This window comes from Melopsittacus undulatus, chromosome 6 (assembly GCF_012275295.1).
Source record: "Melopsittacus undulatus isolate bMelUnd1 chromosome 6, bMelUnd1.mat.Z, whole genome shotgun sequence".
Lineage (NCBI taxonomy): Eukaryota > Metazoa > Chordata > Aves > Psittaciformes > Psittaculidae > Melopsittacus > Melopsittacus undulatus.
In genome coordinates this window covers 3,277,448-3,303,046 of record NC_047532.1, presented here as the reverse complement: position 1 = coordinate 3,303,046, position 25,599 = coordinate 3,277,448, and the positions used below count along the sequence as shown (strand labels likewise).

Here is a 25,599-nt window from a genome sequence, read left to right as displayed (position 1 = left end):
ATGGATTCCTACTGATCCAATTACATTTACATTTGCAAACCTACCTCCTATTTTGTAAAAAGCCCTTGAATGACTTAGAAATATAAATCTTTTCAATAACCACTGATATTATGCATCTGAAAAATCCTTGGATGAATTCAAAAATCTTATTGAGTATATTTAACTACACGTTAGATGTAGTCCAAAGATCAACTAAAGGAATAAGAATTTAATCCCATCACCTCTTCTCATATATTTAGATGACTGTGTTTTGTGTCCTACTCAGATACTGAGAGCTGCCAGCTTATTGTTATAACAGTCTCGTGTCTTTATTTCAACTTTGATTCTGAAGATATACCTGAATTTATCCATTTTTTTTACATTAATAAATGAGGAAGAGAAGGAATATAAAGATGAATAACCAGCCAGTAACTGTATTCAACTGGAGATGACATTTAAAATACAGGGCACTCAAATTCTTTTTTCCTTAGCCATTAGCCTGTAAGATCTCTAGAATAAACTTGAGTAAAGGAATGTTTCCTAAATTTGATGCAGTATATTTTAAATCCCCAATTATAATATTAATTTGAGTTTAACAGAAGCAGTATGGAAAGTTCTAGGGAATGTAAGTGGCAGGTTTGCTTTGTTTGGAAGCAGATAATAATGAAGAAGTTTCTTAGAGAGTCTAAATACTGAGTCACTTCTAATTCCAGCAATTGCTATGCCAAGTTACTCTAAAACCAGCCATATCCCAAGTAAATGAGTGTTTTATTAATTATTATGATTTATTGTACTTTTTAGAGGCAAAAAATGAAAGCTGAAGAAGCTTCACTTGGCACACTGACTTCCTTATAGATACTATTAATAAACATGTATAGAGTGCCAGGCTATCCTAAAAGATGTTTTAAAGACAAATGAGATAACAGCAGTTGTATTTATGTTGTTTCCTTTTACATGAGATTAGATGTGTATTAAGGTTAAGTTTACTTTTGCATAGAGAGTCATCATAAAACGTCTTAATTGCATAAAAGAAGAACTGAGAGATATGTAAATAATATTTCAGCATCTGGAGATTGATAATTGTTGCTGCAGATCCTCTTCTCCTTAGCTACTTGTGTTTTACAAATGGAAATAGTGTGTGCATGGGAAACCCCAAAGAGGGAGGAAACCTTCCTCATGCCCACTAGATGGCATACACTTGTTAATTATATTTGCTGAATGGGAAGATTTTAATGCAAGGGATTTTGATCCTTAATTTTAAGTACATGTATGATTTGGTTTACCTCATTAGTGTAATATGATTTTACTGACAAAAATTCTTATCATCTTTAGTCTTCTGCTTCTTTATGCAGAACTATTTACTCCCCTTATGCCAGCTGACTACCAGCAGCACGCAACTGCATTAGCAAAACTGGATATCCATCTGTGAATAGGAAATGTGAAATAGTTTCCTATGTCTTTATAGACACGTGTATAAATAAAAGTGGTATATTACACATTGGTAACTACAAAGTAATTAACAAATACTATACCTCCTTAAAGAAGTTCCTAACAGAACTTTTAATACTAACAATAGGAAGTAATTACTAAACAAATACTCCTGCACTGCTATACTACGGTATGCTGTTTTGATGGGTGTATTTTTTGCATCAGCACGCTGTTTTCAGTTGGTGTGAACCCTGTGCAATATCTCCACCTTCTACTGCTTCATTTGCCCAACTGTCTTCCAGTTCTGAGATTAAAGAATTGGCTCAAATTGGAGAGGATTATGTGGGGGATCTAAAGATTCTAATCCTCTTGACTAATCCTGATAGAGTATCACATGATGGAGTTTCTGCTTGTAAATAGGATTATTTTCCTAGTCAGGAAATTTACGTACATAAAAGCATTAAATGCCAATATCAGGGATTCAAAGTCAACCTTTTAGAATTTTACAATATGCCAGAGCCTGTGCGATAAACAGAACTGAAATATGGCTCCACTGTGCTCTTGTAATGTGATGCAATCTATGATTATGGGTTTGAATTTCACACTCACACGAGCCCTGCTTCAGTTAGGATACAAAGAGTGGATGGGCTGGAGAAGTGAATCAGGATAATGTAACAGATAAAGCCACTTTCTGTCTTGGTTGTTACACAATTTGTGAATGTGTCATAAGATGCAGAAGGAGCAGGATTTTTTCAAGGTATCAGTTAAATGCTGCAGGTCTGCTTAAGCAAAGGACTTCTCACATGCTAAGTCACAGCAAACAGACTTAATATAATAATTGGTTATTAGATATTCCTTAATATCTTTGAGCCTGATATTCTGATAATTGACTGAAAGGGTGAGCACTTAGAGATGCAATAATGTATTTTGCTGTTACGTATTTACACACTCTGGAGAAAACAAGCCTTTATTGTTATGAAATGGAGATCTCAATTCTGTGGAACCTTTTTATGTAAATGTTTTGCAGTTCTGTTTCTGGGCTGGAAAACATAACAATAAAGCCATTTTCATCTCCCAGAAGTGTCACGAAGATTATTACTAGGGAAGCATTTAGATATGCTAGCATTAAGAACTGCAGAAAATTCTCCAGGGAAATCTAGAAGTACAGAGGAATATGAATAATGCAGAAGAACAATACCTGCATTTTTACCTTTGCCTTTTTTTGGAGAGCACAAAACTGGATGCAGTAATCTAGACACGGTGTTAAGAGTAACAAGTGTAAGGGTATAATCACTTCCTTTTATCTATTGCCTGCACTCCAGTTAACACAGGCTGCTAAGCTGTTAGCTCTCCTTACTGCGGGGGCCCAGTGGTGGCTCAAGTTTGATTTACTGCCTACCAAGACTGTAAAGTTCATTTCAGAAGGAGTAGTAAAAATTACTGAAGCTGTAGCAACCTTTAGACAACTTCATGTCTACCTATACTATACCAATGACATTTATATAGAATTCAAAGTGCACAGTTCCAATAAAGAGTATGGTATGTGCTTTCATAAGTTCAAGACCTGAATATGCATTAACTATGCAATGAAAATTCTGACCTGGTGAAGATTTTTGGAAGTTCAGGCAAAGCCCTAGTTAACAATGAGTAATTATATATGCAAGTCATTACGGGCCATTGTAATTATGAGTATCTTTGAAAATACCATAATATGCAGGTGATTCCACATCACACAAACTTAAATACTAAGATTTCTAATACACTATAATGATTTTAAATCATGGAAATGCAGGTGTTGCCTTAAAGCAGTGGAAAGTTTCTCAGTGTCAATGCAAGAAACCTCCTCTCTCAGGGACAAGGTCATTCTACATCCAAATATAGCCTGGAGAGCTAAACCAGTCTGAGATAATGTCATGATTCATATAATAATCAGGGTACCTTCATTAAATGCATTAGAGAGGCACATCATCAAACCATACAGAATAATGCATTCAATTACTCTACATTCTTGTGAAATCTTTCTTAAGGCTATTTCATTCAATGCATGCTATGGCCATCAGTAAGTCATTCTGTAAAACAGCACTCTCCATCTGACAGAATGGTGGAAAAGACAAATCTCGGTTACTGTAGTCAGACTTCAAACTCTTTTGTTCAATAAAGTTTGAACATTTCACATGGAGGGCTCTGAAAATAACAGAAATTTGAGGGGAAACCCAAGCTGAGTACCAAAATGTTCTTAGCTTTGATTTTGAGGGAGCTGAAAGAAAACTAATGCTGTGATTTTAGCTGGACTTCTTTATGCACTAAAATACCTGGTGTACTTTTGGGGATTTTGAAGTTTTATCTTATAAATAAATGAACCTACAGAGAAGGAAAAAGAGAGGAAGAAGGAAAGAACTAGGTTTCTTTCCCCTGTTCTTATTAACTGTCAAGATAAGTGCTTTACTAGCTTTTACATGGACTCAATCATACACAAGTGAGGGCACAACCACATTCGTACTTTCAGATTTCAAGCTTGCAATGAATTTATGTTACAGAAACTCCATTGTTCAATGAAAAATCATAATGCTAGTGAAAAAGGTTTCCTAAAGTGGAAAGAAGTGAGAACTGGTCTTATAAAATCTGACTCTCACTAGCTTCCTGAAAAGGAGGCAAGAAAATCCTAATTGGAATGTTTCCCTCTAGCAGAGACAGTAATGAAATCTGAGTTAGAACTTTTCCAGCATATGCTGTGCCAACATGGGTCACCATCTCCTTAATTTTATTTGTCCCTATGCTTACCAGAACCATTAGCTTTTCAGTGGATTCAGGCAATGGCAATCATGCTTAGTCCTGCCTGGTATGACAGCATAGAGGAGGATAGGTAAGTGGTTTGGAAGTGTGCTTAGAGAGGCTGTGGATTAGAGTTGGTTGCCACACAAGCAGGGGCCTCCATTCACATAAGCCAGATATAGTAGAATATGAGTGGAACACTGGATTGGATTTACTTTCTCTGCAATTTTCAGAAGAGCAAGTAAAACAGGGGCAAAAGTAGGGTGCAGTTTTTACGATGGGTTAATATATAAATGAGAGTCCTTGAAGGAAGAAATCAAAGGGAGATGCAGCTCAGTGAACAAAGGGAATACTATTAATGTCTTTATTATACTTTTAGCCCTGGACTTACCTCTTTTTGAAAGGATTCGAAGCCTGAAGGTATTTAGTTTTCAATAGCGTGCAAAGTTTTAGTTAATCGGACTTTTTCTTGTGCACATACCCTACAGAAATAGTACTCTAAGAAGTATTCTGGGGAAATGTGCTCTAATGCTTAGAGGAAGTCCCTAGAAGCTATTTCTAGCTGTGCACAATGACCTTCTGTTTGATCTTTGTTAATTCCTTGAAATTTGGGAAGTGTTTTATATTATAACAAGAGTATTATTTTTGGGGTATTTTTGTTCAATATAATTATTAATATCTACTCATTAGAGGTATTTATAGTGCTCAGTTCATGCGTAACATCTATAGTGATAAAAACCATAATAGAAGTATGAATTGCACTGTCTTCTAATTCTCTGACAGACTGTAATAACCCAAGACAAGAAAAAGCAATTGAAGAGGTTTGATCTGATGAGCAGTCTCTGTTGTAATTTATATGGTCAATATTTTTATTGTACACATGTTCATAGCTGTAGGTCTCGTATTTCTCAGCCCAAAAATGTGTCCAGTCATTGGACAAGCACAACAGAAATTCAGGATGCTTAATTATAAGTATGAAAGCTTTAGTTAGAGAGTATCTTCAATACTATTCTGTGTAGCACCTCGTGGCAGGAAGTTTCAAAAACCCAGATGCTACATATAGAACACACGTGCAAATAATACAGGAGATACCAGCAAAGTGCTAGTCTCAAAGCACTGGGATTGCTCTGTTAAACCTGCTGTTTGACAGCTCTGCATTTTGCAATCCCAATACTACTTGCAAACAGTTTCCAATGAGTTCTGTTATTAAATATCCCTTAAGTGTGGCAAAGCTTAGTTTATGCTTTTTACTGGAAGCATAATGCAGTAGCAGCAATATGCACAGAAGCAATAACACAATGTTCATTTTGCATCTGGAACCTAAATATTTTAGCAGTTGAGAATAACACAATATTGGTTATGTAAGCTTCCTCCATAGAGGAGGAAATGAAGTTTATATTCACTATCCCTTGTTATGATATTTTTAATGGTATTTCATATGGGAGTTGTTTCTTTCACACTTGATTCTTATCAAGATGGTCATTCTGAACCTAAGAAAACTTTATCTTTTGATTAGCAAATTCATTGTGTTTTGCTTTATTTAAATGAAGTTGTAACTGGGCTATCTGGATAGCTGACCAAATAGTTATCCAACTCTTTTTAAGATAGTATATGGAATTTACATTAAGTTATATCTTTTATAACAAAGACAAACAATACAGGTTAGGTGGATCTTTTATGTTTTATGTACAGATTTAAAGGTTTTCTGTGAAACTTCCTTCTCTGGACTTTGCCAATTGTCAGTACTGTATTAGTATATTTCCAAGAGTGATCCTTTAATTTACAAATACAATTTACACATTACTTACTGTTTTCGTCTGCATTCAATTGCTCTGTCTATCCTGAACTCAGGTAAACTAATGAATCCTTCTGCTTTTTCATCCTATCAAATGAGAAGAAAAAGCAGTTGTGAAGAAGAACATGAAGAGAAATGAGCAGTAGCCATTTGGGTTTTATACTAAGAACAAACATCCAATCAATTGAAACACTGAACATTTTCCACGTTTTTACTTAAAAATATGTATTAACTTAATCATACAGTGTCAATAACTTTTATGAAGTAAGTAAACTGACAATTAGGTAAAGGAGGTACAGTGATCCTAATTCCCCTTTGCTGAAGACTGCAGAAAACCTTTCAGTACCCAAAATAGCATTCAAGACATTGACAGCGACAGAGAATTCTCAGTTTCTCCATCACATAGTTTACATTTTAAAACCATTTTGTGGATGCCTGCTTTTAAAGTCACGGTTGTGCAGACCATCTGTCCTGCTAATAGTAATTGAGAAGGTTCCTACAGTGAGCTCACAAGTGATTATATCACCCACAGATCTGAAACAACACTGGTTTGGTCTGACAAGAAACGACTAAAACTAAGGATAATTATGCTAGTAAAATTGTCCTCTTATGGAAAATATGGAGTAAAATATCAGTAATCAAAGCAGGCTGCGACACTGACAGTTTCGATCTGGCACTGAGGCTCAATGCACACAAATGGAAGAACAGCAGTCTAAGGAATTTTGGCTTCTCCCCACCATTATCTTTTCCCTACATATAAGCAGATTGCACAAGCGTAGGCCCAGTGATTTTCAATAACATTTCGCCAAGAACAGCGTTTTGCACATGAGAAACTGCCAACTCCAGACTAATTCAGCAAAAAGCAAGAGGAACATCTATATAAGAATAACTTTCAGATAAAGAGATCTACAAATTCAGATGTTCGCATCTGCTTACATAATACACCACTAACATGAATAGTTAAGCTGTATACATCCCCACGCACAACTGAAACTAAGGAGAGCTGAGTGTGAGCACTGTTTTAAGTCCAAATAAATGCTATCTGTGGATAAGCATCAGCGACTGACATATTCATTTCTTTAAGAATGACATGAGAATCTGCTATTTTATTAAGTTTGGAAATGGACTCAGAGACCTGAAAATATAATTTCAGTTAAGATATTTCCAGCTAGAGTGACCCAGACCTGACAGTTAAAGTGGCAGTTTACTAAAATATCCTATCATGCAGTAAAAATAGACTTTACTCAATAGAATTATAAAGCTTAAGGTTTCATTTTGGCTTTCTCTAAACCTTGAGTATACTTACATTTTGGTTTGTGTACCAGTACAAGGCTGAATCCTTCAGAATAAACCAGTACTTTTTCCATTTCTGGGTGAAATAACCTTTGGCATCCTTCTTCTTCCACAGCCAACCTTCACAATCTCCATGCCCCAAGTCTTTGCAGGAAATCCGTCTTCTGCTCCCACTCGTTAGAGAGCTCCCTGAGAAGGCAACAATAGTGTGAGACATCCCGCTGAATGGAAGGGTGAAAGAACTGTATAAACATGCTACTAATTTTTAATGACGATTCAATTCAAAACCCTTCAAGCCAAATTCTCTCCAATTTCAGGGAGAGAAAATGGAATGAACAATTTCCAGATTTGACAATGCTCTGCAATTTTGGCTTCAGCATGAATACAAAGTGAAATGGGCCTGGTTTATGTAATGCTTTATTTAATTACTAGAGGGTTCATTCCTCTTAGGGCTGCATTTTTATCTGATTAATATGGCTGCATCATTCCAAAGTAAAAATGTATTCATTTAGGCCTCAGTCTGAAACTTAAAGAAGGTCATAATCTATATACAGATGTAGACACTACTTCTTCCATATATCTTCTGTTACTACTTTTAGGAATAGAAGGCTTATCAAATTCTGGGCACTGTTAAACTCAACATTTATAGTCAATATTTATAGTCAATAAAAAAGAAAGATCATTCACTTCCATAAAAATGCACATGCTTACATGTCTTCTATCCTGAATTTAACTGAAGAACAGTATTTTATCTTTACTGCATTCTGTTTAAAAGCCCAGCACCAGGCAAAGTTGGGGTTTTTGTCTGTTATTTCAATACATCCTAATGAACAGCTTAAAATTGTGAGCCTAAATAGCAGTTTTTTGTCATAATTATGGCATTGTTTTTCCTGAAAAAGGCTCTGTAGGAGATTTCCTTAAAATGTTAGATATTTCTCTGTGAAAAATCAAGTTTATATTGCTACAAGAATTAAGTTTGTCGTACAGTGGAACAATTATGTTGTCCTACTGTGAAACAGTAAAGAAATGTAGATAACATCAAAACGCCATCCTTTGATCTGCAACATTGTACAACCAAGTTCCTAACATATTATTCATTTTATTATAGCTATGCTGTGTCCTGGTCAGGCTTAGAAGAATTAAAAATATATAGTACAATAAAAGGAAAATTTTCATAGAAAGGATAATGAAACAAATAGAATAAAAAGAGCACAGTGGCCATATACTTTCATACACATTTATTATGCGCTAACTCGTTTTCATGTGGTCCTTGCTTAAACAGTCTCAAATAGGCCATGAGTCAGTAACAAACAGAGAAGAACTTACATGAGAAGAAATTTTACCACCAAGTCTAGCAACATTGCACATTTATTTGTTATTTTACTTTGGGATTTACCATCAAATTGAGAAATAAGTTGAATTTTGGAATTTGATCCAGATCACTTCTTATGACAAAGTAAGTCTCATTTTCTAGTTCCAAAATGTTAACATAAGGAAGTTACCTTTTGACCATTTTCTGCTTTTTACCCTGAGGGAAGCGTAATGGAATGACTGCAAGAAAAAAACATAAATTGTGAAAACCCAGTGCAGGTAACAGTAGTAATATGAAAGGCTGGCATTCATTCCCATCTCCATGGTTATCTTAGGATCTGTTAATATAGAATCAGTTCTCATCTCATTGCTGTCATTTTTCTCTTTCTGCCCTTATAAGCATCATAAACACAGTGCTATGCCTGCAAATTAAAATCCCCCCTTTTCACCAGTCATTAATTATAATTTAAATGAAATCATAAAGGATTCATTGCATGAATGGTTGTGTAGTAGTTTGAAAACTAAGTATATAAACTCTTATGAATGACCTAATAAAATGAATGATACCTGAAGTTTGTTGTAAATATACATGAGATAGTTATACTCATTCAGAAAGAAACATCCATCACAAGCATTACATAGTTGGTGTGTAAAGTCACGTGCTCAATGACATGTTGAAGTCCCATTCCTTAATTGTTTCCAACTATAGAAAACTGAGTGTTTTAGGTTGGTGGGTTGACAGAATAACTCTGAGGAGAAAAAATGTAATTCTTACTTTTGTGGCTGCATCATAAATGCATTCTGAATTCTTAAGAAAAACCTAAAAGCATCTCATTACTTACAACTTTAACAAACAGGGATACTACTCAAAAGACGGTAAAGATTTACCTCCAACATGTAAATACTAGGGGAAAACTTACAAGTCAACATAATGAAGTAGCTGCCTGATTGGTAAGTTATGCTGCCATTACCAGTAGAAAAACCAGTGACATTCACAGCATGATAAACCAGCAGATCCAGGCCAAAAATAGCATAGAAAGGGCCAGTTTTAAATTTTTCTTGGCTTTTCCTTTGTGACAGGTAACATTCAGCTCCACAGAGGGCCTAGAAGAAGGGTGCCACAGTCCCTGAGCAGGGTATCTCCATGCTGCCTTAACTCATGATATGACTACAGATAATCCCCTTATCCCAGAGATCACCAGGTTGCTTACCTGGCATTAGAGCAGGTCATCATGATGTGGTCAGAAAGCAAACACATGCTACAAAAGTCCTTATTAACTGTTCTGCAGCATACTAATTGTTTAAATGTCGCAATATTAAAATTTAAAATAACAGGATTATAATTAAAATTAAAAATTATTTAAATCAATATTCAGGATAATGAAGGATTCCACCTTAAAGCACCAAAGAAAACAGCTAGAAACAGGTCACCAAATATTGGAGTTTTATCTCAAATAAAGTGGAGGAGGGGGGAGTTATTTTGCCCAGGCAGGGACCTGTTTGCAGCCCTTTGCAGTTCAGCCAGTTTACAGTGTTGAATGGCATGAACATTTTCTAGTGACTTGAAGAAATGAGCAGTTCCTGACTCCTGGGGGAGCTGGCTGAGAGAACACAGGTGTTCTGTGCTCTGTCTCAGGCTGCTCTGCCAGTCAGTCACAGTATATGAATGCTTCACAAGTATATTGTAATTCTGACAGGTGACAAGCTCTGTAAGTGCATATACGTTTTATCACTGTAACACAGCATGTATTCTCCATTTAAGCTGATAACTGCAAATCCGTCCCTTTGTTTTGAGCACTAGAGAAGACAAAGATTAATGCTTGCTCCTCTGCTATAGAACAAGGAGTAAAAACCAGTCAGAAAAGGAAAAAAACACAAGTCTGTGACAAAATATCAAAGATGCACAGCAACACTGGGGCTTTTACTCATGTCTTGCAAGTCAAGGCAGCAGTACTGATCAGTCAAACTGTGCCACTGGAGTTCTGTGGTGACTGTGACTAAATTCATGGTAGTCCTGCGGAGAAGGACTTGGGGGGGTTAGTCAATGAGAAAATGAACATGAGCCAGCTTCAGTGTGCACTCCCAGCCCAGAGAGCAACCGTATCCTGGGCTGCATCAAAAGGAGCATGACCAGCAGGTCAAAGGAGGTGATCCTGCCCCTCTGCTCCGCTCTCATCAGACCTCACTTGGAGCATTGTGTGAAGTTCTGGTGTCCTCAACATAAAAAGAACATGGTACTGTTAGAACAAGTCCAGAGGAGGCCACGAGGATGATCAGGGACTGGAGCACCTCCTGTATGAAGACAGGCTGAGAAAGTTGGGGCTGTTCAGCCTGGAGAAGAGAAGGCTGCATGGAGACCTCATAGCAGCCTTCCAGTGTCTGAAGGGGGGCTATAGGGATGCTGGGGAGGGACTGTTCATTAGGGACTGTAGTGATAGGACAAGGGGTGATGGGTTGAAACTTAAACAGCAGAGGTTTAGATTGGATATAAGGAAGAAGTTCTTTACTGTTAGGGTGGTGAGGTACTGGAATGGGTTTCCCAGGGAGGTTGTGAATGCTCCATCCCTGGCAGTGTTCAAGGCCAGGTTGGATGAAGCCTTGGGTGATATGGTTTAGTGTGAGGTGTCCCTGCCCATGGCAGGAGGGTTGGAACTGGATGATCTTGAGGTCCTTTCCAATCCTAACTATTCTGTGATTCTATGATTCTAAGAAATATATACACACTGACCTGCTGTGGTTGCACTGAGTATAGAAATGATACAAACTTTTCGTGTTCAGCTGTTTCATAATACAAATTTCAAGGTTTGTGATATCTTCTGTGGCTTTTAAAAATATGACAATTAATTGAATTTTTGGAGATATTTTTTTTAAATGCATTTCTAAATTGTTACCTTCCTCATGGATGTGCTTCCTTGATGGTCAATGGCAGAACTTGCATATCTAGGACAGGAAAGAAGAAAGATGTCAGATAACTACAGGGAAAAAATAATCTGAATGAATAGTGCACATAGACACACACTCTGCTTTTCCAGATCATTCCAAGTATGCTTACAGATGTGATCATGTACCAAAACTATTTAAAATACAGTGCTTTGAATGGAAAGCCCTTTGGAAATGTAACCATTGTTTTCAATGAACAGTGTTAATGTTCTTAATAAACACAAAGACACTCTTCATATTCTGGTTTAAGAACACATAAATTATCTGAGAATATTTAGTTCTGTTTCAACCACAGGCCTAAAAAGAACCCTGATCAGCTAGGATTCTAAAGCAACCAAAGCTATTCCTCCCTCCTAAGGACTACAGGTTTAGGATGCATTAATCATTCTTTGTTGCAGGAATATCCCTTATTTGTGCATTTCCTGCAGCATCAACAACATTAAACACAGGTACAGTGGATTCCTAGAGCCCAATCTAAAATGGTAAAGATTAAGTATTTTTAAGCAGTAAAAAGGTAGACATACATGTAATGTAGCAATTCTGTTTTAAGAGTAATTTGCATTTTGAAAATGGAGCAGCTTATGGATTTGTATTTGAACTGATAATTCTGACCTTCAGGAAAGACTCATAATGTTCCTTATTTTGCATAGTTGCAAAATGTCATCCCCATGTCACTACAGACTCAAACCAAAGCTAACTCAAACTGTGCAGCACGTGTCTTCCTTTGAGTTACTTTTCAGGTGTCATCAGCAACGTATACAGGATGCCATGAACATAAAAAAATTACATAGACTTTAAAATGCAAAAATACTCTATGGGGTATCCAAGCATTCTCATCACCAGATGCTTTCCTTATCAAATTATGAACAGTATTGGATATTGATGGAAACAGGACACTGAATCAGGTTCGACTTTGTCTGATCTAGCATAGAAACTCTTAGACACAATTCCCATGGTTTAGACAAAATGTCATGTTTTCAGAAGTAAGAAAAAGGAGAAATGGGAAAACCCTAAAAAATGTGATTGCTTTCGTATAAGTGATACAAACAGAAAAGGAGTGCTAGAATGGGAAAAGATTTGAAGGGAGAAATGGGGAAATTAAAGAAGTTATAAAAGAATTGTGGGCATTTTTAACATAATCTCAAATTCTGTTGGGCATATTACTATCCGTCTTCAGTCAGCAAGACAAGAAGGGGCGTTTTCTCATTAGATTATTCCCATTGTTAGGAGAAATCAAATTTACCAGGAGAAACAACTGCTTCATTGTCAGTTAACAGCATCTCTCAGTCCTGAGTCAAAGAACATTTCCAGACAGCAGTGAAAAGATGGGATACATAACATTAAAATTAAAACCATAAAGTTAATAGGCAAGACTCAGAAACTCTGAGCTGCCTCTAGATTACAAGGATTCAGAGAAACAACTGAAAATCAGCAAAGTTCAGCTTACAACAGTTAGTAAAGGAATGGACATAAGCCCAAACTGCTGCAAGGCAGATTTTGTCATTACTACTCCATTTCTGTCTGCCCGTGAGAATGCCATAAATGCACTTCAGCCCTGCTGGGCATTTCCCCCCTTGTTTCTGGTCTGTTTCTTTAATCCTGGCTTTGACCCATCTGGAAAGTGTCAGTTCCAATGCTCCCATTCTTTCTCTCAGCCAATATACAATATGAATAATACATCTGTGTTTTTAGGTAAAAAGTCCTTAGTCAAGTTTTATTTGCTTCCATGCAAACACAATAATGTGTCTCCTTACAGTAATCACAGACTTTCATCAGCAAATATGTTGTAAAGTTATAGCAGCAGTCTGCAACTGAGCTTTTGAAAGCTCTACAAAAGTTGGCGTGTTATGAAAGGTCAGGAATGGGTGTTCTAATGCACCATGAACTTACTTTTCTTATTTGGGCATAGTTTCTAACAGTCTGCAGGAGGTTTTTTACGTTTTGTGTTTGTTTTTCCTTTTCTTAAAGATTTTATGTGTATCAAATACCACTCTCCAAGTCTAATTATTCCTCAGATATTCAAATCTACAGGTCACAGAAGAAGAAATACTGATCATCTCTTTAGGCATGTAAATGATCTGTCCGACAGTGACAGACCCAATTCATTTAGACAGGAGGGAACCGTGGAATGTTGTCTGTTCTGGTTGGAATACTCTGTATTATAATTATTCTTCACCTTTCTTTTTAGAAAGAGAGTTGTTACAGAAATAAAAGGGAAAAAAAGCGGGAGGGGGTGGGAGTAGTATATGCATTGTATGGTTATATTGGCCTGGACCAACACATCTCAAATCAGTTAAAACAGTTGATGATCTCTAAAGTGCTTGTTTTCTTTTGTGTAATACTGGTTTTGAAACTGGCAGAATCTAGAGAAAGGAGGAGCCATCACTTATGAATAACTTATACCAATTAAAAAACCCCCAAACCAAACAGCAACCAATCAAACAATTATTTCAGGGTGTTTGCAGAAACATTCAATGCAGAGTATGACATAAAAAGGGAAAATACTAAGCAAGTAACTTCAAAAGGAATTTGATTTTGTAATAAAGCTTGTTCTAAAATACTTATTCTATCATACAATTTTCCTCAAATGGATTTCTGAGATACTCATGTTTGACAGAAATACAAAGGACTTGAGCAATGTCTATTGCAAGTGTTGATATGCTCTGTCTAGCTTTGTGGCATATACTGGAATTTCTATGGATAAAAAGGTTGCCTCCCTCTTATTCAGTCTTCAGAACTCAAATTGTGTTTGTAAGCAAATAAAAATAAATATAAAAAGGGAAGATGTAGGTACTAAGAAGCAAACACAGATCAAGGTTAAATACAGTCTAAATACGGTCTCAGTATTCAAGCAGAATGATGCTTCTGAACACAGAAGTAGAAAGGTTAACAAGATTGAGCTAAAAAAGGATGGGAATTACTTTGACCTAAGTGGAAACAGAACACAGAGAATGTAAAGGACTCAAGTAGGTGTGGTAAATTCCAAATCCCATCTTAAAGCACATGCAAATGAGGTGCAAGTGTACTGATAAGATCAGTATACAAGTGTACTTATAAGGATTTCAAATGGGGAACAGTGTTGCATGATTAGAAAACAGTGATAATAAATCTCTAGAAAACAAACTAGAATGGAAAAACCTAGAAATATGGGAATAGCAGAACTAGTTTAACGTGTTTTATAAAAGCTGGAGGAATCAGAATGCAAAAACATACTCAGTAAAAGATTTCTCATGAATGGTGGGAATTGTCACCTACCAAAGACTGAATATGTGAAATTAACAGCATAGCTGCACACATTTCTGCACATTTGCTTTCAGAGCAGTTGTATCTATTTAAAAGCAGCACCATAATGCTGAGTAACCTGCACTTTCTGTTCATAAAAAACCTCTTTTTATAATGAACAGAAGTGACTTGCTATTGCTTCACAAAACAAGTCATCACTAAGCAAGTGCAACTGTGAATACCACCTCCATGTTGACACCCATTCCTCTTTTCCTTTTGAGGAATGTGTTTTCAGTTTCTGCTATAAAAAGATAACAACACATCTATAATTATCCCATAAACTCTAGTAAGGGATAAAGTCTTAGCTTGTAAAATGTATAGAATATCTACCAAAAGGACTGTTTTCAACCAGCTGCATACAAATTAAGCATCCCTTGATCATGTAAGCAATGCTCATAAAGAAAATGAAATAGAATGGCTCTTACACAATAGCAGCGCTCATAACTTCCCAATTCTCTTTCTATTACCTGTAGGATCACTGAATCCATCACTGAATGAAAGTTATAACTGTCTCAGAACAAACTGATGTATCTTATTACATTGCTATTGGTTTGGCTTCTCCACAGGTGACAGGATACAGATAATAAATCCCAATGAATGAATACAGCCTAGAAACAACAATATTTCCTTCAAGTGTTACTTACCTTTTACCTCATGTTTCGTATCTGTAATAGTTACAATCAATATATTCTGGCAGTAATGGATAGGATTATAAACTAGAAGTAATAGAAAATGATTCCAGTTATAACAAACTGCAAATATATATTTACCATTGATTAAACAATTTTGGATGGAATAATTTCTTTGGTTTGCATTTATTTGACCAAACAAAGCAATTGAAACTTGTTTTTTGACTATTCCCATTTGTTGGGTTTTTTTGTTTTTTATAAATCTAGGAAAATTTCCAGTAGGTAAAAAGAGAACATTATTAGCCAGAATCTACTCCTGGAACAGATATACCTGGGTATAAATCATTGGTTCTGTCATACTGTAACATGCTCTGAGCATTCTGACTGGAGTTTTATGTGAGCATCCAAGTTGCTGCACAAGCTGTAAACAGACTGTTTTGAGACCTTTTCTTGCTAGTCCTCTGTAGGATGGCTCCTGTTTCATAAGATTACATAAATATAAGAGCTTAGGAACACAGCACAGATGATCAAGAGATAATTTCAAAGCTGCTGGTTAAACACTATGGACAACAGTGATGCCTGTGCTTGAAAACACACTGTTAATCCCTGCTGCCACCTGCATTTCTTACAAGCATACAGTGATTCAAAACACAGAGAGCCTGAGGGACAACTCTACTGCTCCACAGCAGCTATAAACAATTACACTATGGCACCATAATCCTGCCTTTTTTATGTGGCAGACACTTGGGAGATGTAAATTTATAGGTGAAAGGGGCATGCAAAGCTCCCTTGGGCCTTAATGTCTCACATTCTCAGTGCTATTTGGTTGCAGCTCAGTGTCAGGGGCACCATAATTAACTTGAGAAAAACCCCCTAAATTCAGCATATTAGGAAACACATTTGTGAATAAAGGTATTGTAGATACAATGTGAAATTTCCTCACAGCTGGTTCACAAGAACACATATGTAGCAATTTCCATTTATCTACCTGATCACAGGACTGCATTTTTAATCACCTTGTCGGGCTCCATGATTTATATTGAGGTTATTAAAACCTCCACAGTTATGTAACCTATACCTGACACAACAAGTCAATTCTCACTGCAAATTAATTATTGAGTATTTTGTAGTGAGATTTGAAATCCCTTCTCAGTTCCAAAGTGGCTCAGCTACTGGCTCTGAACTATGCTACAGGCTATGACTTGATACTTCAAGTAACAGCCAGCTAGCTCAGATGTATCTGTACTGTTAATGCAGTCACTGCACTATAGGGGTATCTGTACATGCAAAGTTGACAAAACAATGTCAAGACTGAAAGTATTTTCAAAGTGTTTATCTCCTCTGACCTCTCCAGCACTAACCACAATAAAACAGTTCCCAAAGCATGCTACTGTGGACATGACTAGAACAATTCTTAAGCATTCATATTTACAAAGATAAAATGTGCTATGAAAATAAAGCCTGAGCAGCATTTTCACATGGAAACTCAGTGCAAATATTCATAAAACCTGTTTATTCAACTAGCAGTTGTGCAGTGCATGAATGATACAATTCCTTTCTGCCTTCTCTTCCCCTTGCAGGCCTGCGTGGTTAGCTGAGCAGAGTAAACTCTTCAAACCCAAGGTGTCCATAATGATGGTTACATTACACACGCATGTCTAGAATCTAAATATCAAAGTTCCCTATTACTAGAAGGAAAATTCTCCTAAAGTAAAATGAAGTTCAAAGAACACAGAGAACTGCGCTTAAGCATACAGTCAGATGTCTGTTTGCAACAGTCGCAGCAGCGACTAAGTGATAGATGCCCATTATCCCTTTCTCCTCTGTAAAACAACTACAAACAGGATAAACTGCTTCCAGTAAAAGGAAATCAAATTGGCTGCTTCTTCAGGAAGCATTTAAGTTAGCTTGCCTTCCTGAAACCTCAGAACAATCGCACATTAGTGATTCCACCTCCAATCACAGTGTAATTTCCTAACTCATGACACCTGCTCACAAGTGAAGTCACAACTTCCCTGTGGCTGCCCTACTTTTCTAGCCACAAAACTGCTCCAGAGCATAGCTCAGATTTTTCTCCATTATCTGTCAGAGAGGGGCAGAGTATAATGTGTAAATGGACAGTATCTTATAATGAGGGGTGCAGGTGTTCTGCGTGGGTGGTGAAAGTCCAGCCCTGTGCATAGCGCTGGGCCAAATCTGTGATGTACATGTGCCAAAATAGTTTGGAGGAAACCAGGGTTGTAATGCAGCTTTTGTTCTGCACAAGCTACAATTGCTTTACATTCTGCTTATGTGATGAGTTTAAAAAGTGAGATATTCATAGTAAGGATGCAGTCACATCATGGAAACTCAGTAGGCAACTGCACAGTTAATTAAGATAATGCTATTCCATCCAAACAAGACTCAATCCACATAGTTTGTCTCTCGCTCCCCAAAACCTAACTCTATGTGATAAGTATCTGAAGGGGTTTTATTCTGGTTTAAGCTGTTTAAACTACTTAGAAGAAGGTTATTAGGAACAAGAAGCTGTAATTCTGCCTCTTTTAAAGTGTTTTTCAACATGTTGAAAAGATTGTGGACCTGAATTTTAGAATGATTGGGAGTAGGATTAGGAAAGGGACAGTCATTCTATGGAAGAATATTGAAGAATAGCCCCTTGCTATGAAAGTTTGCCAAAATTTCATCAAGTCATATGTCACTGGAAAATATGTCTCAGCAGATGTCCAGTAGAGACTTGTGTCCTGTCCACAAAGCATGATCCATCTGGATTGCAATGTCCCTGCCAAACTGAGCATGTGCAATCCACTTGGAATAATTAGGCATGCTTTGTTCTATAAAGAGCAAAATCTATTTGCTCCTTCTGGTTGCAAGAAACTATGGGTGTCTGAGAAGGAAGACAAAACTGTGGTGAGGCTTTCTTAGGAGTGGTATGTGATTTCTTGCTGTTGCAGAAAGCCAGGTAGGAAGGACCTGAGGGAAGGAGCAGCCATCCTGGAATGAAGGGTGAGAAAAGAGAGTGCAAAATGTAGGGAGAAACAAGTGTGAGCAAAGAACAGGACAAGAGCACCTGGTGTGAAGGAGTTGGGAGATTAAGTGAAAAGAGCAAATGCAGAAAGTTCACAGAAAACACCAAGTTCTGAAAGCTCCAACACGAGCAGTAAGGGCAAAAGGTGAAATCCAACAGTTAAAAAGTGACTGAGAATGACTTACACAAGATATATGCTGCTTTGGTTCTGAATTGTAACTAAGTGGGACTATATTGATTTGTGGTAAAAATAAAAACCTACATATAGCTGAGGTGATGGATGACAAGGTAATGAACTACTACAGTGGTGACAATGGAGAGACAAGCCTGTCTTGTATAAGATGAAGTAGAATTTTAACCTAGAAAAAGTCTTTCAAACTCTACATTTACCTCACTTTCACCTGTGATAACAGTGCTGTTCGATTCGGTTGAATGCTGTTTTAAATGCTCATAGTACCCTGCAACTGGTAAGCATCAATAAATTCTTTTACTGATTACTGTAATTACCATTACAACTGTCTCTGAAATGAGCTGCGATGTTTAATACACATATACAGAGGCAAAAATGCTGACATTCCTGAAAGATCAGGCAGGAGGTGACTTGTATTTACGATCAGCAGCCATTATCATTGTGCCTCAGACTTCCAGCTGTAATGTAGTGGTACTTATATCATTGAAGAGTATCATTGTGAACTGTAAATCCTTTAGATTGGTGAAAACACTCTAAATTAATAACTTATCTTACATTCAGTGCATGGTTTAACTTCTTAAATAGGTTTAGGCCATACAGAGGATGAAAAAATGTTATTAATGATATTAAATTATATTAATGCCAATGTCACTAAATTCTGACAGTTTATTTCTCAAATATTGCAACTTAATTCTGGGAGTAGACAAATAAATATAATTCATAGATACATTATGTAGGTATTTAAGTACAGGGTAACAGAAGTAATTACCTTTCAGTATCTCCGCTGATTGTGTCTCCTGCTCTCTGTAGAAGAAAAACAAATAGCATTAAGCACGACTAAAGACTATATGTACTTCCTCAGTGCCCTCAACATAGTGGTATCTGCAGCGAGAGAAGTCACAGAAGTAAACCACAGTAGTCATTCTGCAACTTTAAGGAAAAGGAAATGGAAAATTCAGTTCAATTTCTAACTAAATGTTATTTCACAGTGAAGATCAAACTTAAAGCAGTTTTCATCTGCACTTATAGCTTCAGCTGCTGCATAATTGGGATCAAAGCTCATTAAAATAAGAAAGCTAAAAATTTGTCATAGTGTTTGCAAAAATATTCATATTTAAAAGGGAGTTTAAATGTAAAGGACAAATATTAGAATGTAGTATACAGAAGTTCCGAAGAACAAACTGTCACCAAAACTTTCTTTAATGCTGTTCTTACCTAGCTTTATATAACTTGATTTATTACACTGGTTATTCCTCTGAGGTTTGGAAATGAATTTGTCTTGCAGTAGTAAGTGATTCAGAAATGGTACAGCTGTAACAGTAATTAAAAGAATAAAATCTTCTGACTGTTTTTGTTACTTTAAACCAAGCTTTTTGATGGAGGTTTCCCACAGCTTGAAATTTCAACAAAGTATGCTTTAAAATGAATGTGTATTTATTTATAAATGTAGAAATCTATACTTGAAAACTCTTTGACTGTACATTTTCTGACCAACCAAGCATGAAACAGATTATTTTTGTACGTATAATATTTGTGTTTTAATATCACCACTTTAGGCATAGAGTAAGGTACTTAATCACATGTGACTTCAGAGAACAGCTACAGAACTGAAACGGATGCTGCACATGTAAAAGACAGGAAGTCTGCTGGGTCTGTGTAACCACATGGGCTGTAACACAGATATATTAGACCAGCAGGCTTTTCTAAGAAGACTTCAAGATCTTCAGGGCACAAGTATGTATTTTGCCATTCCCCTCCTTCTCATATTCCTTTGGTGTATCTGTATACAGAATCATTTCTCATCTTTTACCTTGCTGTTTCTACTATAGGTAATAGAAGATTCACCACTTGAAGAAGGCAAAAACACCTTAAGTGATCAAGTTATCCTGGTATATAATATATATAATATATATATTAACTAGTAGGTTTGCATGGGACTGATGATACCACAGTAATATGAAAATACATCAAGAGTCTTGTTTGTCACCTGCTTGCATCTAATAAGATAGTTATCTAAGCTAAGATCCAACAGACAATTTCCCCACAGCATGACCATGTAGATCTACATGGCTCTTTTTCTTTTCTCTTCAGCACTCCTGTTATCCAAAGCATTCATCATATCCAAATGAGAATCAGCCTCCCACAGGAACATCGTGAGTAGACAGTAGGATTATTAATGGCAAAGATTTATTTCCAAACTATCAAGCATATGAAGCTACTGACAGCCCATATAAAGTCAAAAGTGGATCACTAAATCAGTACATGTTTCATAATGATTATAGGGCTAAAAATTAAAGAATGGCAAGCACTCCTCTGATCTTGCAGCCAGCACATTCTGTGACAGGTTTGTGTTTTAACTGCCACAGCTAACCCACACTCAAGGCAGAGAATATGTCATGGCAAAACTGTTTTCAATACCACATAAATGACACGTAATTAAACATGTTCACTTACATAGACTTTCCTGTCTCTTACCTTCTGCAATATTAGGATGAGACAAATTTTACAAGTGACTTTTGATTTTCTTTTGTTGCTACATTAACTACTAGCCTTTTACTTCTGGTATTCTTCAAATATTCTAGCAAATACAAGTATCAAAGATAGTTACATTCAAATAAGAGAACTTAGCTATAATAAATAGTGTGTAACTTGTGTAACTGCACAGTCAGAACATTGACAACTACTTACATGTGGTAGACTCCTATATACAATTTCAGCAACCTTATATTTCAGCAGTTGCTTTGTTCCCAAAGTAGAATTTTACTTCACTTACTAAAAGGCCACATTCATGACTAGCAGACATGTGGGAGACTCAGGAGGCACAAGTCTTGTCGTGCTGTCACAGACTATAAATTCACAAATTCTTTGAAATTCAGGTCACTGGCACCTATCAGCGCTCTTTAGTCAGCTGCACATTTATGTAGCTCTAGGGATTTTAGCGGACCTACTTCTGACTTGCACAAGTAGAAATGAAAGGACAATAAGGCCTGTGAAAACTAACAGGGAGATCTGATGGTCCTTTCCTGTAGAAACTTCTATTTGCTTGACATTTCTACAAATAACTGTCAACAAAAATTGTTTCCTAGAATCAAGATTTCATAATGCAAATAAATATTTCCTCTTATAAAGGAAACAGAAAACAAAAGGACCCTGAATTGCAGAGGTAGTGTGAAAACATTCAAAAGTAATCGTTGTAGTTTACTAGTGGGAACAACTAGAATAGCTGGGAATGAGACTAGAATAGTCTGACAGTGTTACTAATCTCAGTGGTCAAATGTAATGTATTCAGTTCCACCTAGATATGTCATTTATTCAGATGGGAAGAAGGTTTTCACCTTTCTGATGAATACTGTCCTTCTATACTCAGATACTGAATTCCATACAAAAAACGATTTCTTCTTCTGCTTCCTTAACTCACATACTCATTATCCTAAGCATCACTTTACATTATGTTTGTTTCAAAATCAAACAATAGCCTGTTGCCGGGGGCTTTACTGATCTCTCCAGCTCAGTGGGCTGATGCTTAACCTATTGAATACACTTGTGAAATGATTATGCTCAGCTAAAAATGAAAGCAGCATTTGAGGTTTTTCTTCCACTTGCTCTTTGAGAGGTGAGATAATAGAGACAGGAAATAATCTCATGCAATTTGTAGCTATGTACATTTCTGAAAGTATTCTGAAAGAATGGATAAAGGACGAGTGTCTTGTGGCTAACAAAATTTATCTTATGTGTTAAAGCAAGAAATAGTCCAAAAGGACAAATCACAACAATGGATAAGTCGTGTTCTGTGTTGACCAAAGCCTACCTTTGTCCTCATTAATCCACTCTTTTAATTTGAGTGAAACAAAAGAGTATTTAAGCATATTAACTTGTATTATCTCAAACTCTTATATTTTTTTCTGGAGCAGACACCAGATATGATTCTGTTGAAATAAACCAACTGTAACTATGGAATTTTAAGGAATGAGCAATCATTCCATGTTGCATACTAGGAATCTTCATTTTATACATGATGTAGAGGGACTAAAGTGGACATTCACTTGGATTATCCACTAAAGTTTAGAGAATTTTATTTTATCACAGAAAAAAATCAAGGTAGAATATAGTCCCATTTAATAAGAAGCATGGTGAAGTTTCACAGATTTCAAATGAAAAACATAATGCAGTTCTTCCTGATACAGCTGGAAATCCAATCACATGAAATTATGCTGGTAGATGGAATGTATTTCTGTCTGCAACTTTCCACTGTCACGAAGCACAAACATTTTCTTGCTGAGAAGATAAGATCATCTGACATGCAGCCCAGTATTCAGCCATGATTTTCTGCATAAGACTCCACAGGAAAGGGAAGGGAAGTGGAAAAGGGGAATGGCCTTGAAGTTGAAAGGATGCAGTGTAGCTCAGGAAGTTACACAGGCCAGGGAAAAAGACAGTAAATTCTTTCCCCTTCCTTTTTCTCACTTTCTCCATTCCTCTAGGGACAGGCTGCCTGTGACCTGTCCTATACAGGACTGTCCTTTTCTGTCATGCAATGCTTTCTCTCATCCTCCAAAGCCCTCTCCTCATTCTCTTGGTGAGGAACATAGGAAGCCTGCTGAGAAGAGGTAAAGGGCAGGAAACAATGTCTGAACTAGTGAGGGAGAAAAACTTGGAGGAGAGTCTTCAAAGTACAACAGCTGGCTTCCCGTGTACTGATCCTTTTGTCAGCAGCAGTGGGAGATGGTATTTGTATTGTGAGTTTGCATATTATCATTCCTCTGGATTATATACATTGAGATTATGGGAGCAATAGTATCAATTATGGCTAATATTTATTAACAAATGCTCATACCTCAGCTGAGCTTCACAAATGTTCTACAGAGACAGGTGCACATATTATGCTTGGTTGAAGGCAGTATATTATTGCAGGAGTCAGCTCAACCATTTTACTAAGTGGCTTCTTTATCCGAAAAGGTCTATCTGAAACAAAGCTGGTTTGTGTTGTGCAGATACATGACCTAAATTTGGTCTAACGTAGAGAATCCATACATGGTTTTCATTTTGCATTATGCACAGTGTATAAAGGGTACCAGAAGTTCAGACTGAATAGTGATTTCTCTTCATTAGTGGAGATCAAAGGCAAAACTTTTCAGCATGACAGAACTTCCTTTGTGGAATTAATTGCTCAGCACTAAACCCTAACACAGATCCAACTGCCTTCTTGCTTCTTCTTATTGCAAGTAGGTGTTTTTTACAGCAATAAAGGACAACCATAGTTCTAGACTAACACTGTTTTAGGCCTTTTTTCCTGGATTCAGGTTGATTATAAAGTTCAGAAATACTGAATGAATGTAGAAATCTACAGGTCATTGACAGTATCAATAAAAAAGAATATTTTTTAACATTTTATTTCCCTTTATTTTCCTTTGTACTGTAAAATGCCTTTTCCCTTTTGAACTCTTTATAGATCAATGAAGAGTATACTTTAGAGAATCATCTCTGAACAGAACTGTAAAGAAATATGTTATTGGACATTGCTACTGATGGGTCCTAGACACTTGTCAGCTTGAGCCTTCATGTGCACAGTTACAGTACAGCACAGATGCAAAGAAAAAACCTTATTTTAAAATCAATACAACTAGACAGAATTATTGTGAAACTACCCTAGATAGACTCATATTAGCTTCTCTGAGCACCTAGACTCCATATAATCCTCCTCATAGTGATTTCTCAACATAATTGCAAGGTAGGGAAAGAAGTTTTCCATATTAAAGAGGTTTAAATTAAAAGCAAAGACAGACTTTATTCAGCAATTCAGAAAGGAAATAAAACTGTGAAAAAAGTAATTCTCATCCTCGACAGCACAGTTTTGTTTCTCCCTGCAGGACCAGGAAAGAAGAAATAAGATATGAGGACTTTTCCTTCCTACAAAATTGGCAGTAAAAGATTCCTCCTTTAGTCATATGGAGCTGAATACGTATGATTCCCCCAGACTTAGTTGTTATAGCACTCAGGCTGCTTATCACCAAAAGAGGCATCTGGAACATCTGGCCCATCCCAGCATGCATGCATTACAGAAAAACCAGCTCTACATTGATTTTGGACACATTTTAGTTCTCAGCATGTATCATTAAGCTTTATGTCGTTTGTCACGCTGACTTCTGCAGCTCCAAGAACAGTTAAATAGCATTTACATCACTTTGTGCTAAAAGGCATGCATTACCAACTTCCTGGGGTCAGCAGGAAGGAAATAAAAAGCAAATTAAGCAAATGCTGTGAAACAATGACTAACCCTGAACTACTATAATGCTTCGAGTTACCTTTAAAACAAAAAGGGACTCCTGCCATAATATTCTCAATGACTATCTTGAAGCAGTCATTATTTCTGTTATACTGTATAGGGAATATTGAAATGAAAAAAACTATCTTAAAATTAATTAAAAATTAAGTCCCTTCTATATACTGAATTCTAATTCACAAAAAAATTTAGAAGATTCAATAGTTTATAATCCAATTTCTTAATATATGACACTACAAAACAAAATATCCAATTACTTAGTAGATAATAGGCCAGAACATTTACTGCCAAGTAAAACCAGAAAAGAGATCATTATCTTATTTGAGAATTTAATGTAGTAACCAGTAAATTCAATTTCAGAGTTTCAGAAACTAGTGCAGACCTAAGGCAGTAAAACCACACAGTTGAACACCATGTGGATTTTCAGGCTGGGTCTGGGGTATGAACTTGATGAGCTAATATTCTTCAGAATGATCTCTTGTCAATATAAAATAGAAATATATCCAGATTTTAACTCTTTTCTGGTAAGGCCAGAGCCTATCCCAACAGTGCATTTCAACAGTCTCTAATGGATATACTTTTGTGGTATCTACTTATACCTCATTATTTAGCTTAAACAATGTCTCTTCAGAAGTGAAGCATAGTAAACATTGGAAGTCATGTTCTAAGAAATAC

General features: G+C 36.5%; 1 protein-coding gene across 1 annotated transcript in view; it reads right to left on the bottom strand.

Moving 5' to 3' along the window:
- LOC101877319 (connector enhancer of kinase suppressor of ras 2-like) overlaps nt 1-25,599 on the bottom strand; it is a 182,540-nt gene that overhangs the window by 14,546 nt on the left and 142,395 nt on the right. Inside the window, exons 14-18 of the mRNA XM_034064033.1 lie at nt 19,414-19,448; nt 11,470-11,518; nt 8,770-8,818; nt 7,281-7,456; nt 5,988-6,061 (exon numbers count right to left, since the gene is read on the bottom strand). Of these exons, the coding sequence (XP_033919924.1) occupies nt 5,988-6,061; nt 7,281-7,456; nt 8,770-8,818; nt 11,470-11,518; nt 19,414-19,448 (383 nt within the window). The remainder of the gene's footprint in view (nt 1-5,987; nt 6,062-7,280; nt 7,457-8,769; nt 8,819-11,469; nt 11,519-19,413; nt 19,449-25,599) is intronic.